Source organism: Argopecten irradians, chromosome 14 (assembly GCF_041381155.1).
Source record: "Argopecten irradians isolate NY chromosome 14, Ai_NY, whole genome shotgun sequence".
NCBI classification, from domain to species: Eukaryota; Metazoa; Mollusca; class Bivalvia; order Pectinida; family Pectinidae; genus Argopecten; species Argopecten irradians.
The window spans coordinates 16,843,932-16,870,446 of NC_091147.1; the positions used below are offsets into that span (position 1 = coordinate 16,843,932).

General features: G+C 34.4%; 3 protein-coding genes across 4 annotated transcripts; 2 read left to right on the forward strand and 1 right to left on the reverse strand.

Moving 5' to 3' along the window:
* Positions 1-730: 730 nt before the first annotated feature.
* Positions 731-12,831, forward strand: LOC138307590 (glutamate receptor 1-like). 2 transcript variants are annotated; one of them, XM_069248392.1, is made up of 7 exons: positions 731-1,012; positions 5,569-5,601; positions 7,330-7,527; positions 8,200-8,432; positions 8,830-8,900; positions 10,808-11,556; positions 12,151-12,831. In XM_069248392.1, exons 1-7 carry the CDS (start codon positions 929-931, stop codon positions 12,232-12,234), a joined length of 1,452 nt encoding a protein of 483 aa, XP_069104493.1. In that variant the 5' UTR covers positions 731-928; the 3' UTR covers positions 12,235-12,831. The 2 variants fall into 2 exon arrangements, with proteins under 2 accessions (XP_069104493.1, XP_069104494.1); XM_069248393.1 differs by having other exon boundaries at positions 10,811-11,556.
* A 1,439-nt stretch (positions 12,832-14,270) lies between these two features.
* Positions 14,271-15,305, reverse strand: LOC138307062 (somatostatin receptor type 2-like). Its single transcript, XM_069247689.1, has one exon. The coding sequence runs from the start codon at positions 15,303-15,305 to the stop codon at positions 14,271-14,273; it is 1,035 nt and encodes a 344-aa protein (XP_069103790.1).
* A 6,346-nt stretch (positions 15,306-21,651) lies between these two features.
* On the forward strand, positions 21,652-26,221 carry LOC138307629 (zinc finger protein 112-like). Its single transcript, XM_069248437.1, has 2 exons — positions 21,652-22,557; positions 23,805-26,221. The coding sequence occupies exons 1-2, from the start codon at positions 21,852-21,854 to the stop codon at positions 25,136-25,138; spliced, it is 2,040 nt and encodes a 679-aa protein (XP_069104538.1). The 5' UTR covers positions 21,652-21,851; the 3' UTR covers positions 25,139-26,221.
* Positions 26,222-26,515: the final 294 nt, after the last annotated feature.

Sequence of the window (26,515 nt, forward strand, 5' to 3'; positions counted from 1 at the left end):
GACCCAGAGGTGTAGAGCTTATGCTAATATATGGGGACATCTTAACCACTCTGCCACCGCGACCCTAAAACTCGGACAAAGCCTGTAATGCGACCGATGTTTTACTTTTGATTTTACTCTTCTCGAGTTAATGGGCATCGCTGTAACGAGGTCAGCATTTGTTAAAAGAACAATAAAAAGTAATGTTGCCATGACAATATATATTTATCCCAATTACTATGCATTGTTCAATTTAGGCACTATATATTATGTCATAAAGATATGCATGACTCAATATGTAATGGTTATTAGCTTCCGTGAATGGAGACAAGAAACTGATCACATCTGAATAGAGATAGAAAGTTATTTAATAAAAAACGTTCCCCAAAGAATGGCAGTTACGTATTTATCGTATCTATGATATCTAAACTCCAATAAGATAATTTTCAAATTTTGAAAACACTCGCTATTACTGGCGTCTTATCAAATTTGAAAATATACAAACGATTTGATAAACATTATAAGCAACAGTCACTTCTTGGGGAACATCCAGATCTATATACGACTGATCACAATTCTGTCTCGTACATTTAACTGGCATTTACACTATACCTGTATGACGAACAAAGCACACTACGAACGCAATATATTACATATGCACATAACTTTCAAACTAATCTACATTTCATTTGCAGAAAGGTCAAACTCCCAAATTTGTTAATGTTTTATATTGCTGAATCACCCCGTAAAGTGAATCCTTCTATTGACCTCATCTCTCCGCGCCTGTCGATGTAATTTACATATCGCTCTAACCACATTGACAGCTGGCCCAATAAAGTCATCATATTCATCGCCATTTACATACGGATGTAAGGCTGTGTTAAATATGGACGAACAGACGGGGAATTAAAAATAACGGTGTGACAAAGGATGCGGTAATTAATTAAAGATGGCGCGGTGTGGAGGACCAGGCCTGGTGCTGTGTCTAACAGTATGGAATGGAGTGTTTCTCTCGTCTGCTACACACCAACAGGTAACGTTTTATCTATTTCACAAAACATAGCAACAGTTAGATTCATAAATTAGATAATGTCATTTACTTTCCGTCTATTTCACTGTACATAACAACAGTTAAATACATAAAGTAGATCATGTCTCTTACTTACCATATACTAAGTATTTCACAATACATAATACACCAACAGTTTTATATATAAGGTAACAGATGTAGATCTGTGAGACTTACTACGTCTATGGTAGATTCTTACTTAAACAAATTTCCTATTTAAGACCAATGATTTATATTTGAGACAGAATGAAATCGTGACAAATTTGTGTCATCATTGTTTTTCTTCTTAAACATTGTCAACATTGAGGGAGTCAGACTTTCTTCAATGTTCTATTGAAGACCCGTCTCGGGTTATATTTCAATGCTTTGGTCGTAAGTTACGTACTGGTATATCTAGCTAGCTGACATGTTTATTTTGATTATTCCGTGACAGTTAATGCCCAGCGTTGTTTATCACATTAAATAGTATAATACAAAGGTTTCTGACACTGACACAAACCTTAAGGAGCTTTTACTTAAATTCTTAATGATATTATTCCAATGTCACGTTTCATACATTTTTGAAAATTTAATATTCATATATTATATAATAAATCTTTTAATTTCCATATCTCTTTGTAATTTCGTATTTGCGTGAATTAATTAGGAACCATCTGCTTAATTGATAAACAGGTACGTTGCCCATAAATTATTTTAAGTCTTGTTTATACACTGTAATTGTACTCGTGGAAAATAACACGTTTCATTGATAAACATGCAATGCACACGTGTAATATGGTGGACGCGTCTCTATCAATATCTAAATCCTACAAGATAGCCCCTTGTTACTTTAAACATAGTTGTTTGTTTAGTTTTACATATTATACTTTTATTTGTTCACCGATTTAGTACACTGTTTGAAAGGATGTAATATTCATAATTAATTCTTTCTAATATGATATATCGCTTATTTTATCATATAATATATACGACTAAATGATTCCTTAATATGGTGGTATGTAATTGTCATGAATATAATTTTACATTTTCATATACAGAAAATGTAATAGTTAATTGCTTTCTCTATGTTAATGTTTAGCCAGTTTAAGTTAAATGTTTCATATACAATAGTGTATTAATTAAGGCCTTGGTGTATGTTAATTTTAACTGTTTGACGTGACAGTGAATCCTTTCACACACACGGACAAATAATTCAGGTATGGACGGCCTCAGATAGTATCATTGTCCACTCATCTCGGGTCTAAAACCGTTCATGTGTGTTTACACGTTATGCAGCTGTCCATAAACAATAAAATGACTAATATTGACTATTATTGAAATGAAACCACATATCTCTGTCTCTGTTTACTTCCTTGTTTGTTAAACGTGCTCATTCTAATATTGTAAATCAACTGACGGGTTTTAAAATACGTATCTGGGATCAACCAAATGATTGTTTTAAAGTAAAATTAATTTTCGTGGATACTTCTAAAACCTTAACCTTATTACACTGAAACCTAGCTAAGGCTGGTTGATATTAAATATTGTGATTTGCTATCTACTCCATCAGTGGCGGACCAGCGTCCATTCTACACGCGTGAGAATTATTATACCCAATCCTGATGTCTAACTACCCATAGTAACACTATCTGTACTCTGATCACTACAGCACCTCGTGAAATGTTTTCTCAGACAATATTCCTTCCCCTCACCCCCATTCTTATCGACATGCTCCTAATTTAAACTGGAGGTGACCCGCGTGTCACGTTATTACCACTGGAGTAAGTTACGCCCTGCTTTATTATTTTCTGAAATAACATTTGTATTCAGCATACAGGCCTTAGGATAGGCTATTTTCAGTTGCCTGAAATTAAAAAGACGTTTTCCTACTTGCTATTGCCATTACGAAAAATATCAGTTTTTTATTTTTCCCCATTCTATTGAGATATATTGAAAAATTTGTTTTCCTGTGTGTGTTATCGCCATAAGAGAATATTAGTTTTTATCTATTTTTTTTTTCATTTTGTTGAGACATGTTTAAAGTTTAACTATGGTCATACCGCATCCTCTTGTCAATTGTACTCTACTGTATAACATGAAATTTCGTGTGGTACTTTCTTTCATGGTTTGGGACCTTCAATTTATATCATGAATAGACCTACTGGTATTCCTTGTTAGCCGATAGAACAATACTATATTAAACATAATTTGTTCCATAGCAACTGCGAAAACAACGAATTTCTACAGAACGAATATTTTATGCATTTTACAGTATAATGGATGAGCTTAACAGATTTCATACAAAATCAAATAAAATGTACAAACAAATACTTCTGTCACATACAAGGTCGCGAATCTGTTCATACAAGGCCACAAATAAAAGGTCATGTAATATCAGACTGAAAAACGAGATGTTTCATCCAAAGACGATTGGTATAGACGTTGGGGACAGAGATAAATGTCTCCTTTGATACTGTGTCTGTACAATAAACATCCCTCTGTGATGGATGCTCCACAGATTCTTTCCGGTGGTGGAATTTGAACTCCTTTCCTTCTCTGTCACCGTTATCCTTGAGCTTGATATGTTTTTGACGTTTCATGTTTTGTCTCCATTATAAGAGTGTTTTCTGAAGTGCCGGTATATTATTTATTATTGAAGATATTTCACATAGAAATTGTCATAAAATTGCTTCAGTGTCGACAAGATTAATGGAAAGACAATCAAACATTGTGGTTTTAACATTACTGTGTCTGTTTATGACGCACGTCTCGTGCGATCCTGTTACACGTGCACGTGGAGATATATTTAGATATATGTCAGGTTCTTATTCAGCGATGTTGAGTTCGCAGACAGTGAATGACAGATTATATCAAACATTTTTCAGGGTACTCCATTATTTACATTGTAAGTGTTGTCGACCTTTGTTATCAAATGTTCTGTTCTGTTGTCGACCTTTGTTATCAAATGTTCTGTTCTCTGGGCGGCTTCAATATATCAATCATATTTTCAATAAAATAGGTTTTTTTTTCTATTTCTTTACCACTTACTCAAGTTTTATTTATTTTCATTCTTATTCCGATCAGGGCACATTTAGCGCGCAATGCGTTCAATATAGACAATTAGCGATTTCATACAAATGTTTACTTTTCCGTGGCTTAGTTTAAAGGCACAATTCACTCAGGCTAATTCTTTTACATATCCAAGAAGCAAAATATGGCATAAATGTATTGTTCTACATTCCTTATGAAATATAAAACATAAAATATGTATGCTGTACCCATATCCGAGCCAAAGTCACGCACGTTAAACAAATGAACTACATAACCACTGTGGAGATGATAAAATAAGTTTTTAGACAAGACAATTTACCTTATATGGTGAACACTCTACTGTCAGAGCGATTTGAACAGTTCTAGACTAAAGTAGCATTACTCTACGAGCAAGGGTCAGGGTTCGGCATACAAGATGTTTGACCACAATGTGTAATGGCGGACAGCGAGCGAGTTTGAACATTTCACACGCATTTCACCATAATGGGCTTTTCTGGCATACCACAGTAAAACCGACTGATCTAATTTCCATTAGAACTGGGTCTTTTCCGATCTATGTACAAATTTTAATGTTCTCTTAGACTGAATTGTCTCTTTAAGCTTTATCGTTAATTTCATATTTAAATATAAAAGTTTGTTTTAGATGTAGATGTACTTAGATTTAAAGATCTGGTTGCTGATGAAGGGGAGGCCGCTTATTCCTCGAACCAATTTATTCGGCTATCTACTTCTTTATAATTGATTTTAAATAGTCTTTTTTGCTTCTGCGTTAAGCTATTGGATGTTGTTGTTATGGTTAGGTAAATACTAATGTCAACATTAATATATTCATGTTTTATCTGCACAGTGATTGTTAGTACTTTCAATTTATTTTGTAAACAAAAAACAATCTTGTTGAAGATAGACCACGGTACACTTGTCCTGTGTGCGGAATAACCTTTGAAGTCATATTGAAGCAACACAGTTTAACTGTTTAGTGCTGTTAATGTGTTTTATGATAGTCTACAAAATTTCTTTCCTTTGGTAACGCCAATATCACCATTTTGATAAAAATTTCGCGAGCGACTAAGGTGGGTATGTAAACATTTCGTAAAATGCACATACTGATAGTTTAAGCTTTTAACACTGGAATCCGTGATTATTCGCTTAAATCTCGATTTTTTATTTTGAGAAACTGGCTACACGGAAGTTAGTAAATCAAGAAGGCACGATGGCTGTCTCTGCGTCTTGACAATTCTGAAATGTCAACTCTATGATACAATATATATCAAATACCAAGGAGCTATATTCTCCTTTGGGTATCGTCATAACAGCATTATATAAGTACTTTTCTGAGGAGTGGATGTCAATAAACTTGAAACATAATAACGAGGGACGTTACTCAGGTCGGTTAGGTTCTTTTTAGGATTGTGAACTGCTCTCAAGGGGAAGTTTGTCTTTCTGTCACATGGAGATTTCTGTACAGTTTAGTTTTTTTTATCTATTTACAGGCTAAAAAGGTCTTCAGAGTTACAGTGAAGGAGGTGAGTAGAGTATATCACTTAATGCAAACCTGTCTAAGCGACCACCTGTGTATAATCGTCACCTGTGTATAAAGACCACCTATTTAATAAGATCACTTTGTCCGACATTGTCAATTTTAACACAACTGGACATTTGTATACAGCAGATTGGATATAAAGGTAACAATTTCTTGGCTCTTTGGGTGGTCTTTATAGACAGGTTTAACTCAAATGTCTTATTTAATTCGAAATATTTTTTGTTGGTCCCAGCTATACACAAACTCTTTATTAGTTCCTCAAGAAAATTTACTAAAAGAACATTAGGATAACTCGAAGTTTTATCACATGTCAGCCTAGTTCGAGATAATTATTAGTCTGATTGTAATAGTATTTCATAGAATTCGAAATTTCTTTCATCAGATTTAGTTGTGTTATGTAAACACAAAACTCGAAAAAGTTAAAACTATTTATTATTAACATATTTATTTAATTTTCAAAAAAATGTTTGTAACTCCAGTGATCTAAAGAAATACCGTAAACAAACATATTTAGTGCTATTTAGGCGCTAAATATTTATCGCTATTTAGGCGCTTCATATTGAGCGTTAGTTAGGCACTACATATTTCTCGCTATTTAGGCGTTAGCGAAATATGATTCGGTAATTGTATTTTGTATATTGTATAACTCTGGTCTATACTAGCCGCAATATACCGCTCGACTAGAGAGAACTTTTCTTTATCTCTATCAGTTGAGCGTCACACTAGTTATCCAGAAGTTCGTTCCCTGGCAGAGGAAGTGATTAGATTTATCATAAATCCTGCACACTATTACATATATCATCATGGTGATCGTGCGAATTCAGCATTGCGCAAATCAGTTCAAAATTCGTTTTTCGCTAAATTTTGCTTGTGCTATAATAAATTATTTAAACAGTTGTATTTTCTCGAGATTTACATTTATGTGTTTTATGAATCTGTATAAGAGGGGTAAATCAATATTGTTATAAACTATTGGACCTGAGATATTCCACTTGGTCCGGATGTAATAGACCTGGTGTCTAGGATTAGGAGGTTTGTATCATTGATACTCAAGGGGAAATTTATCATAAACGCACGTCACTAGCCATTTTTCATGTCACTTGTCATAACAGTGCTAAAATTGATTATACAATAATACAGTTTCCATATGTGGACGATCGATAGTTCTCTCTTTGTGTGTGATTGTGTATAGTTTTAGGTTTATGTCAGTTTATGTTACCCTCATAATTAAGCTCTGTCTAAAATGCCAATATTTTGCTGATTACATAATACTGAAATTGCTTTTGTTTTTGTGTACTTTTATATTGGAAAGTAAGCTCGTTAACATTTATATCTCAATGAAAATATTTTTGTTGGTTATATTTAAACATAATAAAGGTTGATGTTGCCGGTTTTATATTGGCAAACATGCCTTTAGCGATGATGAGCACTTGTCTGTATTGGACTGGATACAGCATGTCAAACAGGATTAAGATTTTTGCGTGAAGCTGGAAGGAAAGGATGGTGATGATGTCAGATAGCAGCTACTCATTTATCATTTTGTAAAATGATATTTCAAATAATGCCATTGTTTCTTTGAAAAGTTAATATCAATATTACAAATGTGTTGTAAGTATGGGTAATAGAAGATGCCAAATAAGAAAACCTTATAGAATTGCAGGTAACTATACCTCAAATATCTTACTAATATGCTTATATGTTAATGTTGCAGGAGACGCCGTATATATTTCAGACGCCAGGGGCATCCGAGGGACCAAACAATTTCCAGGGATTATTGATAGATATACTTCACAGAGTTTCCAAAATACTTGACGTTCAGTTCTCGTTAAATCACGTCGGCGATAACGCTTTCGGCGAGAGGAGTGATGACGGGTCCTGGACGGGCATGATTGGTGAACTCCAAAGAAACGTATGTTAAACTTACTCAAGTACAAAATTGATTCCCAGAAAACTAACATACACAATTACTTTTGCATAAAATTTATAAATTAACAGCTATGGTAAAAATGAAAAGATATTTAGAAGGTTGTATAGTTAATCTATTAATACAATTTAACCATTTGTGTTAAATGAATTCACAGACAGAACAATACGAGGGTTTCGACGTGAGTAAAGTACTATTTTCCGTTGATCAATCCCACCATCCGGTTGTTGTGACGTCACAAAAAAATCACACCAAAATATGTCGTCAAAATCACCGTAAGGCGAAATTATTCGACGGTCAATCATACTTGATCAACGTCGAGAGTAAGATAGTGCTTAATCATTTTCGACAATCCTTGTGCGGCCCTCCTCGAATGCCGCCCATAGACCGTCCTGTCACTTCCACGGCAACCGATTCTAATGTTGTTTCCAAGAAAAATATATACATATTAGACAATATCTCATTGAGAATACCTTTAATTTATAGCATTGAATATCATTCAATTTTAATACAATAGGTAGCTTTGATACTTATTTATTCCTTAACTTCCAAACGTGCTTCTCTTGTATGCAAACTGTTCTGTGTAATTTAATCACCTGTATATTTTTCAAAGGTGAAATATTTTTGTGTGTATTGAAAACCATTCGCTTTATTCAGGAATCAGACATAGCGGCCGGACCCTTGACCGTCACGGCTGACCGGGCACGTATTGTAGATTTCTCCCAGCCATTCTCTAACATGGGACTAAGGATATTGATGAAGCGACCAGACGCCACACCGACCTCCAGCGACCAGGTGGCGCTGTTTGTACTTCCGTTCAGTGTTGGTGTTTGGATCATTATCCTCGTCACTGTCGCTGGGTTGTATATCCTAGTATATCTTAATCGAAGGTTCGTAACTTATTAAATAAGCTTATATCTGATGTGAGTAGTACTCACTGAGTACAGTATCATTTTCTCTGAAGCCTTGTTATAACAAATTTTCCATAAACTAGACGTTAATCATTATTGTTCTCTAAAGTTTTCAAAATCTAATGTTTTTAGGATGGCAGTTTTCGTTATCTACGGAACCTCTGTGAAATAAAGAGCAATTTTTGAGTGAAACAATGACACTCCTCTTTGTTGCTTTTGACATCACAATAACATCAGGTTTAATATTAATCAAAGATTGGCGATTTTTTTATTTTGAAATATGGTCGACACGTTGATCTCACAGAATATTATTGACATGAGGAATGGTTTGATCTTGATGCTGCTAATTCTTACAACAAATTTGTCTATATTTCAGGTTTAATCCGAGAGAGAAACCGTTCACTAACGAGGGCAGTTACGATTATGAGTGCAGCTTAGCATTACATGGTATGTATGTCAAAAAAGGCTGCCATTTTGTTGTGTTGATATATATTCATACAGCTGTGATCACCTTATTTGTTATGGTAAGACGATAAAGATGGCATAATCGCTGAAGTTTATGGCGATACTGATTTTATCATATCTAATTGTTATAATGATAACAATGGAATTGAAGTAGCCAATTTTTAATTATTAAATCTTTTTATATAGAGATTTAGCAAAATCATTCTTTTTATAGTGATACTAATTGTTATTGCAAAGCTTGGTGTCTTTAAGGGTGGACATTTCAATTTGTTTGATATGTATGTTTGTGATGATGTATGTATGTATTTTAAATATGTGACACTTTAATAAAATATATCGTATCCTATTCTATATCTTATAATGTATTAAAGTATTAATCGTTAATTAGGGCCTGCTATTGAGTATAAGTTGGTGTTAACAGAGGGTATCGTGGAATCTTTGATCTGCATATTCTCCAATCAAGAATTAAAGACTTGCAATATAAGATCTAAACAACTCTGCGTTTTGTGCGTTATGGTCATCAACATTAACAGGCACCCATTCTAATAACTTATCTGTTTTGTTTCATATAAGAATTATCTTGTATGTTTGATATTATGATTTTTTTAATAATTTTATCACTGCAATGAAAATTATTAATCCTTATTGGAACAATTTTCGATCGTGATTTATTCATCATATACAGACAAAATAAATGAGAGAGACAGGCGTTTGACTTTCTGTCATGCAAGAACGCGAAAAAAAGCGTATGTAGAATCCTTAAAGCTGACAATGCAAGTTAAAATTATTAACATGATTTTTTTTTAAATAAGTATACTCGTTTTTCCAAGAATCGTTTATGAGACATTCCCCGGTTGAGGACAGCCATTTTTGTTTTACATTCCGACGACTCACCGACCCCTATATAAAGCGCGTGAATCGACACACGTGCGCTCATTCATGTACCTATACACCTAGCAGTCCACAGGTTATATCACCTACAAATAGGTAAACAAAACCCTCACCTGTAAAACTATATGGGACATTTTTTAGCAAGAAAACATGTCAACTCCTCTAAGTTGTCATTTAGATGTTTCTCAAAATAAAATTCCAACGCAAGTGAATAGAAATCCAAAAATAATCCGTCCACATATCTTCACGTATATCATCGTACCCGACGCACTCAACTGACCATATACACGTGACTATGTACCTGACCCGAACGAGCGACAACTATCAAGGACACACACGTGTCGTTGTACATGTACGTGTAAAACTAAATGTATATTGAAGTGTTTTATTAGTTCGTATTGGACATATGTTGGGATATAGCTGACAAACACATTCATCTATTACTTCAATGAAATATTGTCAGGTGAGTGCAGTGTTTATTTTCAATTTGACATTGTTATTTGCAATATCGGGGCATGTGTATCTGAGACAAGATATACTTAGAATGATACACGTGTGTCAAGTGTCCCGTGCTTTATATAGGGGGTTGGCCAGTGAAGGTTACTAAGCAGAGCAAAAGAAAAATGGCTGCCACTTCCTTAGATACCACACTGTCATAACTAGGGGATGTCTCAGAAACAATTTTTGAAAAAAAATATTTCGTTAATATTTTTTTTTAATATCAACTGCATGTTTTTAACTTGCATTGTCAGCTTTAACTATAACCACACATTAACCTCTGAGAGTTACCTCTCCTTACCTGAAGAAACATAATATATACTTGTATATCGGTGAGTATGTAGGTGGTCTCACTATGTTTGCTTTAGCTTTTAGAATATCAAACCACGTTCATTGAGATTAACTTTTGCGAATTGAACACGCATTTTTGTCGTAAAGATGTGTTGGTTCTTAGTCAATCTAGTTTTACTTTAATTTGCGCACTATTTTTCCATTTTCAGAAAAGAAGATGTGCACTTCCAACGCGGGATGGTTTCTATCCACAACATCCAAGGTGTTCGCTGTGACGTCATTGACAGTCTACACAGCACAGTTGACCAGTATTCTGGTTCAGTCCTCCACTTCAGACAAACAATACCTTCCAGTCGTCACCTTCGCCGGACTTATTAGTCATCCGGATATAAACTACAGCTGTATCAATAAAAGTTTCGCTTGTGCTTATTTTGAAAATTCTGTGCAACCTATGGAAAAAATAATAGAATTCAATTTGAAACTTGGTAATAATACTAGATATAATAATATAGATACTGCAACTCGTGATTTACGTGGTGGAAGTACAACAAAACAACATGCGTTAATTATAGAATCTGACTTTGCGTACTATTTAGCCAGTAGAGAACCATGTGACTTGATCGTGGTCGGAGAGGAGCTTGGTGATCTGTCTCATTCATTTGCTTGTAGGCCGGGATTAAGCATATGCCGTGACCTTGACGTTGCTATGCTGACGTTGAAATCCACGGGAGAGTTAGGACGTCTAAGAGAGAAATGGTTGAGTGGTGTCTGTGGGAAATATTCCGAGATGTCATCTCCTTATGCACATGCGTATAAATACACAACTGACAGAATAAAAAATGTAAATAACGAGAGAACAGTGAAGAGCTTTGCCATACCCTTGGTCTTGGTGTATAGTGGGGTCGTTATTAGCATATTAATAATGTTATGGGAAATATATCGACCTAAATCAAAGGAGGTATGTATTGTGAAAAAAGGTATCAATTTTAGTCGTTAGAGTAACCTTAGTATACCCATAATATTACAATGATTGCATTCATATCAAACATAAAGTGCATAATTCCTGAATCCGATGAGAGTAACATGAGGAAACGTTAATTGAATTTAAAAACATCAACTTCTAAAACAGACTTTTTGTTAGGTTTTTAAAAATGTTTTTCTTAACTTAAGGAAATTTATGAAATAATATTTTCCGCAATAGGAAAACATAACAGTAGTTTTTTTACTTAACTTCATTAATGCTTTCCTATGAAAAAAATTAAATTAACTCATTAATTTGAAAGTTGATTATTATTCAATTTAATTATTAATTGATCTTGGTGAACCTGAGCCGTGATTAATATCATTTTAATTATACGTCGGTCATAAAATCATGCGAGACTAATCACAATAGATAATGCCAAACTCAGGCGTTTAGGCATTATGGGATCCTAATGTATATGAGCTTTAGGAATGCTAATGTATAGGAGGTTTAGTCAATAAATGAACACAAAACTCTATTTTGTTTATTAAAATAAATGTTGTGATTAAAACATTATCTTTATGTTTGCAGGTAAGAATGTTTCGGATTGAATATCATGACAGATCTGATGGTATCGAAATCGAATCCGGATCAGGAAATGACGTCATCAAATGAACATGGGGTTATAAGGCAGCTATTTAAATCTTACTACGAGAGAAATGATATTTCCACAAACGATTGCATCCCTTCTGTGGAGTTTTGATAACGTGTAAATGAATGGCAAATATGGCAATGGTGCAGTAACCCAACCGTCAATTCACAAGCGTCCCCTAGTGGTTCATGTGGCACTGACTTGGATCCACATGGCGACGGGACTTAATACGGCTTGAATATTCATGAGTATAGCTACTAATATGTGATTGGACGGATTTGATATGAGGACAAAGAGGTTGCTCTAGTCGGAATTTTATTAAACAAGGGACAATGAATGAAGTACTTTTTCAATAACATATTTTTTGTGTTTATAACACACGTTTTATTTAGATTGTTACAAGACCAGTTTAATAGAACAGAATAACCAGGCGCCCAGATCATGACACAGACATAAGTCTAAAACAGTCTTAATTATATACTTAACCAATCACAAATGACGTTACAAAACGTTACGTCATAGTTGATTGGATAAGCTAAAACTATTCTAAGACTATTTGATGACCATGGAGCCAGACCTCATCAATTACAATTGATATGAAATTAAACCATTGAAAACCAGCGTTGTGACAAGACTTTGCGATTTTGTTCGAGAAATATATTTTCCCATATCTAATAACAATGTAAAGCAACGATTCTTGACATAGAAGGTCACCAGAGTTGTGACAAGACTTTGCGATTTTGTTCGAGAAATATATTTTCCCATATCTTATAACAACAATGTAAAGCAACGATTCTTGACATAGAAGGTCTAGTTTTATCATATAGATAGCCATGTTGTGGGGAATATACATGTATAAATCAGCCAATCAAATTCCAATATTTAGAGACTTAAAGGTGGGTGTTGAATGTTCAATATAACCTACATGATCGAGGTTGAGTCATTTCGTCACAGTAACAGTATAGTCTTTTGTGTTTTGTAACGAAATATCTCTCTGTAGATGCCAATATATATTTGTTAGTTTGTTAATTAACGTCCTATTAACAGGCAGGGTCATGTAAGGACGACCTCCATGTATGCGGTGTGAGCATGGTGAGTGCTTTGGGAGACTACGGTTCTCCTTGTATAGTGAAACTCTTGTCCTTTTTATAGTGTTATATCACTGAAGCATGCAACCGAAGACATCAAGCAACACACCCCACCCGGTCACATTACACCGACAACAGGCGAGCCAGTCGTCACTCTCCATTAAAGCTGGGCCTAAGCAGGAGTAGAAAATATGACTTTCATACACAATTCAAATGTTCAAATGGGTTGGTTACAAGACATCATCTTTAGGATGTTTATTAACAAAACAAAACAGATTACCATTTTCATATTATATCAAATATCAATATGATTTTTATTTTTGAATCGTATCTGATAATATTTTAGAGATGATATCATTAATTTACAACCACAGAAATAAAACGGAAGGATATCTTTAACAAAAGATTTAAAGCAAAAAAAACAATGTATTTTAAGTTTAAATAACGATAACAACGCAATTGAACATAGTTAAAGTTTAAGGAACACTATTTTATAAAATCAAAGTCAAAAATAGTCCATCCATTTTGTTTTATTGCTGTTTATATGTGATATTTTTGTTCATTTGTGGCAGTAGAATTTTTGGGATAAAATGAAAAATAAGGTATAAGCATTTTAAACAAGAAAAACAATGGACGAATACAAAAAATAAAAAAAAAGTATTCAATATTGTGATAACCTTAACTCATAAAAGCATTATAGCGGGAGGCCATTACAACGTAATGAAAATGCGAAAACAAGTAACTATCTTTACAGGATGCTAGGTTAAAAATTAAATAAAAGATGAAAAAAATATATACTAGGAAACAGCAAATAAATGATACCTCTCACATACATGTCTCTACCTCGTATACGACATCGTTATCAATGTCAACGCATTTTATTGGCGCATTTATGATGGTCCCAAAGTAAGCTTATGGACAGTAATAAAATTCGAGATTGGTCTTAAATTCATACTTACAACTACAAAACATTATAAACGTGTTGTAATAACAGCAAATAGTTCAGAAGAACTATGATTATTATTTTCAAAACGACAACACGACAGTGTTTCTCTATATTTGCGTCTCATGGAGTTAACTGTTAAAGCATACACTAGAAAATTGACGGCATTGTTCAACACCGCTAGACAATAGGTAAACAACAATGCAACCCTGAAGTTAAAATTTCCCTCATGAGCGATAAGTCTCTCTTTGTCACGGATTAACAGAACATAGCACACGTCACTGGGTAAACAACAAACAACATATGTTACACTCATCGTCAACAACATCCGGGTTATTTTCTGTTGTTTATTCCACCGATAACCACGCTTCCAATGCTTAAACCGCCTTGTAGCTGACACCATTTGTCGTAAGCCGACTATAATAGCTGTATTGAATCCCATTATCAGTAGGACTGTTGTGATCCCGTATACCAGATGTAGGACTACACCGTACCAAGCACGGAATGTCCCGTCCTCTCCTGTCGTTAGTATCGCCATTTCGTAGGTGGAATTAGAACTATTTCCCCGCGGATTAATTTGGAACAGTTCCACAGAACAAGAAGATAATGTTATGAAATACACAGATGTTGTAAGAAGAATACCTATGTGTTTCGAACATGTTCTGTGGACGTAAAATGGACGAAAAACGGCCAGGCACCTCTCGATAACTATAACAACAGTCAAAGCTTTAGAAATGGATTCCAGAGAGAAAACAAGCCGTAATAGGAAAAATGTATTGATGTTTAAAAATGACAGATCTTCCTTGAAATGTAAGTTACGTATCTGTAAGAAAATGAAAAGTGCCTGTCCCACCATACACAGTTCGTCTGCTAATGCTAGTCCAAGCAATAAGACTGTTGTCGAAGTTTTCTTCTTTTCTCTATAGAACACAGAAAATGTCAGGGCGTTGCCGAATATCCCCACGATACATATTGATGGTAATATAACACAGTACACAGCTGTCATCACCTGAGTCATGTCTTCAGCTGAAAATGTCTCCTTCTCTTCCTCATTAGACGACATATTGCTCTTTCTGTCATCAATAGACATTTACATCTAACTTTATAAAATAAAAAATAATCCTCTCCTTCATGTTATCAAATTTTATTAATGTAATTATCAGGAGAAAGTAAGATGTAAACTTTCCATCATATCAACATATTCCACGAAGGTTTCCTTCCCTTTTGAAATAATCCATTGTTTTCTGAAGACATTTACATCTCTAAGCTAAACATCACACTATCGAATTCCACAAAGGTTTCCTTTTTATTGTAATAATCCATTCCTTCTCTTTTCAGGAGAAATGTACATCTAGGCTTTACCTCACACTATCGTATTTCACAAAGGTTTCTCCTCTGTTAAAAGAATCTATTCCTTCTTGTTGTCATGAGGAATCAGCATATCCATTTTATAGTACACACCAGTACTCCATTAAAGTTCTCTCCTCTTCTGAGAACATTTTCCTTTCTGTTTACATGTTAATTGAACATGTCTATTTTGCTTCAAAATTATCTAACAACTGCTTTCCGTTATAATAACATTTAGTATCCTTGCTTACAATCCAAAGTTAAACAAAAAAGTTTCCTCATTCGATAAGCAATTTTGTTTGATATATCAATGTTACACAACAACCTCCTTTGATCTGTAGAAATGCATGTAGGTTCTTCCCGTCAACAGGTCTGGCATATTAACTATGTGCCTAATTCATCAATTTGTAATATCAATCACCTTTATAGACTCTCTGAGGTACAATAATCCTACGTAAACCTCTGTGGGCCATCAGTATAAGTGAGTTTGACATGCTCATTTGCTAAGTTGAGATTACTTCCGTTGCATCCAAGCATATGATTTCCTACCAACCCAATTCACCGTTATTTACAAACTCTTTTTTAATTTGTGTTTTGCACGTACCTTTATCTTTCCAATCAACGCTTATCACCAAGTCATTACACCGACACGTACAAGGGGCAATAACCGCTGTACGATCTATGTTGGTTGTTACTGAATGGTTTGTGGTGTTATTTACTTGTGTGAATAATGAGCAACTTCTGAGGTCGTTGTTTTTGTTTACCATGGCGTACGTGTACCATGATTGGATAAAAGGAATTTAGTTCAAATAAAAAAAAAATCTAAAAATTGTAACAGTTATGCCCTTATTAACTATTTTAAAGTAGATACACCTATACAATAGTATTGGAATAAAGCTAACTACATTAAATGTCAAACGATATCAACCCATGGGTGATGTAATTTAGATGGCTGTCTGTATAATCAGTCTTATGTTTTAAGATTAGCCGCAAATTACACCACACACAAACCTAAAACAGAGTTAAGCTACACATCACATACACAGCAAGGGATCAAAGGACACATAGCATTCACAGAGGTATGTAAGTATTTTTCTCCACTTCTTTAAAGGAACTATTAAGTGAGGCTTCATCTGTTACATAACCACCAAGAAAAATACGGCATAAATGTAAATGTTCTACATTTCTTGTGAAACACATCAACATAAGATATTGAAAAATTGTGAAGTACTGTATTTTACTTGAAACCGTTGAAATTCCAAATCGTATAGCAATATCATACAGTAGGTGCAGTGCGTACGCTGTATTCATACCCGAGTCAATGTCACATGCGTTAAACAAATGCAATACATAACTACCGAGGAGTTACATATACATTTGTGTTACCCTTACGCGCTAAATATACCTTGGTTTTTACAATTCTGACCGCTTCAACGCTTCACAGAAAAAGTTCTGCTGACTAACTTTTTACAAAGTTTTGCAGTTTAAAAGAAAAACGGTTGTTCTTTTCACAAACAGCATAAAAATGGGGGATCAGTGTGCTTGATTTTTGTCCCGTTACAAAACTTTTTATTTTTCAGCATTTCTTACTAAAAATCAAATCACTATCAATTTATTATAATGTAAAGGTTTAAAATAAAAAAAGGGTTAATGTAACATTTAAATGCTTAATAGCCCTGTGAACCTAAATGATTTAGAGAAAAAAGTGAACTCGATATAGCTAAAAATGTCGTCGCACAGGTGACTTAAGTAAAAAAAAATATTGAAGTAAAAAAGAGTGAAATTTCACCTCTTTGCAGAGTGTAAGAAATATACGTTTTCAAAATGGTCGCCATATTGGTCATTTCTTCAAATTTGTATATAAAAAAATCTACAAACAATAGAAGTCTAATTTTTGACACATTTTCTATATATTCAAGGTTTTTAAAAAATAGTTATAACATGGACGAGACAATGCATATTTTCCATATTAAAAATCGCATTACTTTCCATAGACTATGCATCATATGAAAATGGATCCATCCAAAAGAGAATGCTACAACAGTGTGAAAGAATCATAATTTGACATTAAGTATAAGTTATAAGCCGATACAAGTCCAATATGTTGGTAGAAAGAACACTTGGGTCGTTCGCTGACAATGAATGACTTAACAGCAATGTTTTAATAAAATAAGAACAAAATACTTTGATGAATGATGCTGCTTGGGGTTTGAATCGCTGGCAAAGGTTTGACTAGCAGGACACAAAACAAAAGTTCGATTGACTTTTTACTTGTTTCTTGTATAATTGTATGAAATAAAATTAAAGGTCACTGGTTTTGGTGATTACCGCTTTGATACTCAAAATGAATATAGGAATGTTTTCTGAGAATTACAAACTTGGAAATATGACGTTTTTATATTATTCTAATTGGCGGCCATACCACAAAAATAATAACATAATGTAAGTAAATATGATTATGCAAGAAAAACGAAAAAAAAATAAGAAAATTTCTATGGTGTTAAATTGGAGTGAAATAAAATACACAAATGTTTATTGCAAAACCACTTTGGCTGGAGTTACCTCGCTTTTATAATTGCATTTAATAATATGATATGAATGTTGAAATTTTGATTAGCACTTCATATTAATCTCATCAAGAAAAAAATGCAAATTGAACCAGAATTTGTTATAGTCGAGTATTTGCCTCATCTCGAAGTTGTTTTTTTTTTGTTTTATATATATATATATTTATTTTATTTCATTTTTTTTTTTTTTTTTCATTTTAGAAGTCTTTTGTACTTAACGCGAGATATAGTTGCAATAATCATTTTTTGTTAAACATCCTAATTAAACATTAGAAAATAAGAAAAATCACAAACGTGTTTTACTGTATAAGTTAAACTGGCGAAAAGCCAAAATTGTCTGATGACATGACTAAATTGTTTTCTATTGGGAAAACAGGAATTAGTACCAAACTTAAAAATGTAATAAAAATTATATGGTGGTGTGCTTGAGCTATTATGAATTAAAGATAGCTATTTGACGTAAATTGTGATTATACCAGAATTTTAATGTTTTCAGCATACATATGACAAACTAAACCAATAGGAGGTATAACTGTTAACTCATAAATTGTTGTGTTTCTTGTAAATTTCGGCAAAAATGCGTGGGAAATGTATACATTTCAGTATAACAAGTCCGCACATTCTGTCACAAAATAGCCATGTCATTATCTTATCTAGTGTCTATAGCGTGTACAAGAATCGCTTATTTCACCAAAGTCCATTTTACAAGCCTGCACATGGAGTCGTTTTTACCTTGCCATGCAAATGGCGGTTGTAACTTATATCATGAGAATATGGCATACTTGTATATAAGAAGGCATTTCAATCAACAAAATGTTCCTATTACATAAGTTTAGACCAGCATTGATGAAAATTGTTCAACTGTTGTTTTGAGGAGCAAAACATGCAGATTTGTGGAAATGCACTTAAAATCGTTAATTTTACACATTTTGTCTGATTAACAGTATTCTCACTTTACTCCGATGACATTATAACATTGCATGTTATAGTGTCATCTATGTATAGTCCTTGTCGGAGACCCGGGTGAGAAGCACAGCGTAGTGTAGTGGAATCATCCGTGGGTCTCCGACGATGGGTATAGTGAGAATGCTGTTTTTCGGACAATATGTAAAACTTATTAAGCTTAAGGATGTACACCTCTGAGAAGTCAAAATTTTCTTGTATTAAACTTTTTTTCTCATATAGATTTTTGGAAAAAGGAGTTCATACCATAAAAGAAAATGAAAGAAAAAACATATGTCCGTGTGCTCGTTTTTGAGCTTTTGTCACTCAAAGACACCTAGTTGACAAAATATTGGATTTTATGGGAATTTTGCCGTTTTGACCATATAAGATAGAGATTAAAGCCATAATTTCCTAATGAGGTGTTTGACATGTATGAATGTTTGTAGAATTCATTTTCTAGTAGTCTTCTTTAAAAATATACCAGTTTTGATCAATTAGACTAATATATTTTCTCAGAATAACAACTTATGCTACCCCTACCCCTTAATTTTGTGCTACCAAATGCACCATTTTCAGCCATTTTTGCCAAATTTAACCCTTTATAAAAAAGTTCTGGTATTAAACTTTTGTTATTATTTTGCATATCAATAGGGAAACGGTTGATCTTTATAAATCAGGAAGAAAAATTGGGGGTCCGTGTGCTTACTTTTTTGCCCCATTTGAATTTTTGTTCTTTTTCATTATTTTAGAGTAAAAAATAAAAGTGCCCAAATTACCATTAAATGTAAAAATAAAGTCACAAAAGTGTATCGTTTCACATATTAATGCTCAATATTTTAATTACTACGAACCTAGTAACGATTTGCAGCAAAAATTAGCTAAATACAGCTAAAAATGCCGGCGCAGTAATGATTTAAGTAAAATCAATTTCAGTAAAAAATGGTAAAACTGTGGCTCTACTTGAAGCAAAAAAAGACACAATTTCAAAATGGCCGCCAAATGGGCCATTTCTTAAAATCCCCGTATAAAAAAATCTACTAAAAATAGAAATGTAATTTTTTGACAAAATTTGCATCTGGCAACTTGCTACAGATACTGATAAATTATATTTGAAAATCTCATAACTTCTTTGGTCTATGTTGAAACGAGACTTCAACGGGACCAAAACCTCAGAAGAATACATCCTTAAGTAGCAAACGAACAGCAATTAAAACCAACCAGGTTACATTATACCGACATCAGTCATAAATCCTACTTTACGGAAGGGCCACCCTTGATAATCCAGGGGTAACTTTCACTGCTACATCTGGAAAAAGTCATTGTAAAACTAAGAGCATTTGGAGAGAAAAAAAACCCGACAAATCACAGGAGTACATTGTCTTCATTTGACACAGTATACAGCTGTTTTCTAATGATTTATATATGTATAACAATTTTCAAGCAACTTGAAAACGTGAAAACAGTCGAAAATATTTCATTTACATTTATTCTGTATTTGCATATAACAGAGTTATCTGCACTTGCGGGTATGTACCGATTGTGACGCCATGTGTTTGCGAACGTAACGTCATACTTTTCGGAGAAAACGACACAACAATCGATACCTACCCGCAAGGGAGGTAACTTTGTAATATGCAAAGACGGAATATATAGAGAAAGGTAACAAAGATCAATACCCAACATCCATATCACAGCTATATAGTGTACCGTTATTCGATGTTTTTGGTATACATCAAAGACCAAACTACCTTATCATCTGTTGTAGCACATAGAGCCTTTTTACTGTGACATAGCCCAGTATGGATAGGCATATTGCCTGTTGCCCCGTAGTCCTATATAAAATTGCCTTTAACATCTGACAATAGCCCATTCTGTATCGATAAAAAAGATGTTGGGAAATTATATTTTCACTCAATTTTCATTATGTTTTTTTTTTTGGGGGGGGGGGGTTCTACAAAAAAATAAAAGCAAAAAGAAACTGTTTCATGATAAAAGACTCTAAATTTGAAGATTAAAAAGATCAAATTTACAGTAGTCTTTTAAGTTTGTTTTATTCTTGTTCTTTTTCAACTTTTGTCAAAATTATCAAAGATGATGTGTAATATTTCAGTTTTTAAAGGCCCATTACCTTTCCGGAGCAAAATATAAAGGTTTCTTAAAAAACATTAATAACATCAGAAAATGCATACCGATGATCTAAAATAAGGTTACGACACCAAACATATGCAAGATTTCCTGTGTAATATATGAAAACAGTGGAGAGTCAATTCGCTGTTTTACCGTCTGGCCCAGTAATAGTCAACTACCGCGCGCGTATTTAGGACGACGGCGGGAAACATAATACGACCCGCGTTATGAAAATAAACATTTTATTTATTTTAATCAAATCGTTCAGAAGGTGATGATTAATGTAGTAGTATAACGGTAAGTTAATAATTTTTAGGACTCTACAAAATTATCGATCTTGTTTTACATTCCCATTTTAAAAATTAAAAGCCGTTTCGGAAAGGTAGTGGGCCTTTAAATTGTTAATTTCATGATAAGCTTTCTTTTCGCTATCCGGAATCCTGCCGGGTCTGTTTTTAGTATTTCCTATCTTAAGCGTTTTAGTGACCAGGAATCAATCTCATCCAATATGGCGTCGGCACTGTATGTGGTGAAGATCAACAGACACAAAATCTAAAGAAACGCTTCGTATCTCAACTGATTTAGAAATTAATGTGTTGGTAACATCCTTGTGTATTCCAAGCATGGATCTGTCTATCAAGACTGCCATTAAGAAGGAGCCAGCTGATAGAGGTGCTTTCAATTCAGCGTTGGATCCGGTCGCTCAGACAAACACTGGCACAGTCATTTCGCATCCCGTTGATTACGACAGAGAAAGTACATGTACTATTAGCTCTACTCCCAGTTCTAACAGCTTGTTACGGAATCTGTTTTCTCGTTCGGAAAATATGGTAACAAAACCTGCAGCTAACTTGTTGACAAATCTTGCTAATGAATATCAACGGAAGAAGACGAGTAATGCGAATCCTTTGTTGACATCGGCCACACACAAATCTGATACCAATAACGATACGACTAATGATGGTTATCTAAGACACTTATTAACTCGACAAAGGACACAAATTACCTCCCTTCTCTCATCACCTTTGGCCGAACCATCGACAAGTGTGAAAGTTGAACAAATGGATGACCAATTGACTAGCAGTCTGGACACTAACACTGACCATTCACGCAGTCAATACAAAGGCAGTGTGATGAAAGCAATGTTGACCGCGCCGCCAATCTATTGTTCCCCTATTACAGACAAAAACAATGCACGCATATCTGAAGGATTGGAATATCCACCTACAGTTTATACTACCCAGACAGGCTTAGCAGAGAATTACTCTGGTTTTCCTCCTGATGAAGTGATCCCTTCCCCCGAGTCCCTCCCACTACTGCCTCCTAAGGGTGTGTATGACACATTGCTATTCTGTATTTCCTTATTACAGTGTTATCTGCCCTTGTGAGTAGGTATTGATCATGACGCCATGTGTTTTGGAACATATTAAACATTATATTTTTCTTAATACATGTAAAACAATGTGAATTTCACTCATAAATCAATGATGTTAAAATAAATACTTACCTGCAAGGGCAGATTACTCTGTAATATGCAAAGACAGAATAGCTGTATCAAATTAACTGCCTAGTATGCCTTTTATGTCGTTTTCCGTTTATACTGCTAGACTGGTTGGACCGTTTGTAAAAGTTATTACCAGTGTACTTCAGGTATAAATCCTAACAGACCTGCAGATTTTGATAGAGGCCATTGAGAGCTTTGTCAAAACTCACCTGAAAACAGTATAAAATAATCAGGTATCTCAAAATACGAACCACTAAGTCAACCTGTAAAAATGAAAACAGCCATGCAGTAGGGTTGGATGGCATTTAGAACGAAACGGTACAATCCCGGTATTTTAATGATACCGATACTGATTCTTTTTGAAGAATTATACGTTTTGTCTAACATACTACATATAGATTTTATTTACTTTAACATTGTAATTATATAAGAAAACATACAAGTTGTTGTGCAAACAATGTATTTTTCACTGCAAGACTTTTGAAAATCATATTCTTACATCACTGCCTGTCTCCTTCATTTAGTCACTTTTTACATGTGGATTTCCTTTGAAAATCATGTGTATTTTTTTTCAAATACCAATAAGAGTAACGGTACTTGTTAAAATAGGTATTTTTAAGTAATGATACCATATCGGTATCAAGTACGTACCGTATCCAACCCTACCCTGCAGCCCACATTAATAGTGGTAGCATTTTTTTTTTTGTATGACTCCTGTAGCAATCAATCTAGAACATTGTAAGTGGAGAAAATATAGCGGTCAGGCTGGGGCTTGAACCTAGAGTAAAAAACATCAATCACAGCAATCCACACCAGTCTAAACCAGTTTTGTGAAGACCTTTTAGAAAAATTGTAAGGCACAAAAATATGAAATGAAATCACAGCTGAAATGAGTTTGTTTACTGTATTTGTAATAAAACTGTTACCAATTCTTAGGTCCCTGTGCTATCACAGGTCATGATCAAATTTCTGTGAATATGAAAACATGAATAGTAATATTTGTGGTTTATGCGATTAGACTTACAAAATGTTTTAGATATGAGATTTAAAAGTGCTTCTTTTTTCTTTGCAGCTTCTAATCCACAAATGACAAGGGAAGACTTCAATGCTTTTTGCCAAGCTATTTTGTTGAATGGGGGTCCTGCCAAAACCAATGCTGACAATACATCAGGTGTCAAAGTTTCAGGTGGCGATGATATATTTACCAAGATCATAGGAGGACAAGAGAAGGGCAAGCGGAAATTCCAGTGTGACATTTGTCATAAGTCTTACGGTCACAACAGTAGTCTGAAAGTGCACTACCGTGTACACACAGGAGAGAGGCCGTTCAAGTGTCATCTGTGTGACCGGGACTTCAGTCACTCCAACAGTCTACAGATCCACATCAAGACTCACGAAGAAAAACTCAAACCGACTTTCAAATGTGATCAATGCCAACTGGAGTTCACACGATCGGCTAGTTTATCCCGCCATATGCTCACACATACCACAGAAAAGCCATTTGAGTGTGGAGTCTGTGGGAAATCCTTCTCCCAATCTTATAACCTCAAGACTCACATGCGTTCACACACTGGTGACAAACCGTTCAAGTGTGAATTTTGTGAGAAAGCTTTCCGAATAGCAGAGAAGCTGAAGATTCATACTCGGATCCACACCGGGGACCGACCATACCATTGTACTCTATGCCCTAAGACATTCTCTACTCCAGGTGTCCTGAAAGCACATACTTCAATACACACAGGTATCAAACCTCACAAATGTAAAGTATGTGGAAAATGCTTCACAGTGTCAAACGATCTGAAGAAGCACAGTCGTGTCCATACAGGAGAAAAGCCATACACTTGTAAGATATGTAACAAAGCATTCGGACAGTCAAGTACTCTGGGGAAGCATATGTACACACACACCGGCCATCGCCCTCACCATTGTAAGGTATGTGGGAAAGGTTTCGTGGAATCTACACATCTCGTCAGGCACCTGCGCACACACAAAGAAGACAAAACATGTGACATCAGCCAGGAAGCTTTTAGTTTCTGTGAGAATTCAGAGAAACATAATCAAATGCAGAGTGAGGAGAAGTATTATAAATGTAAAATTAGGAAGAAAGGATTACCAGACGAAGATTGTTTAAAACAGCATATGGAAGATGAATGTACTGAGTTGTCTGAGGGAGGTGAATATAAGAGCTTATCTGAGGGAAGCAGTTTATCTGAGGGAGGTGATGGTAATGACTTGTCTGAGGAAAGTGACTGTAACAGCCTTTTGGAGGGAGGTGAATGTAACAGTAACATTTCAGAAGAAAGTGAATGTAAAAGTTCTCCAGAGGGAGGTGAATGTAACAGTAACATTTCAGAAGAAAGTGAATGTAAAAGTTCTCCAGAGGGAGGTGAAAGTATATGTAACTAGAAACTGAAACAAGGGAAACAACTGTGTTAATTGTTATTATCAAGTGTGATAAATTAATCAATTTGGTTACTTTTGGTACAACAATTTACTTGAAAGACCATTGACCCACAAAGTTCAAACTAATTTTTAAAAACATTAATTTGAGCATGTGGCTGCTTTTTGCTTTTTATGATTTCTTATGTTTATACGTATTGTTTTATTTAATTTTAATTTTAGCACATTTGTATAAACTTATTATACCTAAAAAATAATGTTCCATATTAAAGCTGTATAAGAGATAATATATGTGTAGTTACATACAATAAAGAATACTGAAAAAAACAATTGACAAGTGTATATTTATTAGTTTATGCACTTGTAATACGGGGTGGTGGGGGTTAAAGTGTTATTTATGCCTGTCCTGTTGTCATGGAGATAAGCAATTATTAAGGTCAATATTTACTTCTTAAGGTCTTCTGACCGGTAATATCAGGATTACTTATATAGTCCCGCGACGATAGTTCATGAAGGCAATACTATGGTGTTACTTTTTCGGCGCCGGCGGCAGCAGCGGAATGCAGAGGCTGTGAAACTTTGCCTTTAGCTCTGTTTCTCAAAAACGATAAATCCAATTCTAACCAAACTTTCAACAAAGCTAAAGGATATCTTATCACCTCAACACACCTAATTGTTGTGGGATTCATTTCAGGATGTGGGATTCAGAGGCTGTGAAACTTGATGATGCTAAACTATACTTAACTCTTTTTCTCAAAAAGGATAAGTGTAATCCTAAATAATCTTGGATTATTTCTAAAGGTCATCATTATCACTTCAACACACCTAATTGTTGCAGGATTCATTTCAGGGTGTGGGATTCAGATGCTGTAGAACATAATTATGCTGCATTTCATTTTTCCTTCATTTTGTTTTTACTTTCAGATGTTTTTAAATATTCCATAGTTATGTAATAAATCAACAATGTGGTACGGGCGATACTTATAATTACACATAATTCTTGAGTTAAAATGAATGACTTTGACTGTCATTCAAGGTCACAGGGGTTAAAAAGTTTATAATCTTTAAACGATTCTTGTCAATAAATTGGAGATCTAGATACCTAATATTGGGTCTGTGGTATGAACTTGAAGGAATAGCATGTTTGTTGAAATGAATGGCCTTCACCTTCATTCAAGGTCACTGGGGTCAAATAGGTTAAAATCTGTAAACAGCTTCTTGTCAATAACTTAGAGGCCTATAAGTATTTAATTGTTTGGAATTCTGGGATGAAGGGCTAGAGTGTTCAAATGAATGATCTTGACATTGTTTTGTTACCGTGGCAACAGAGGTTTTAGAAAAGTCATTGTGTTTCCCATGACTCAAAATCCCTACACACCAATT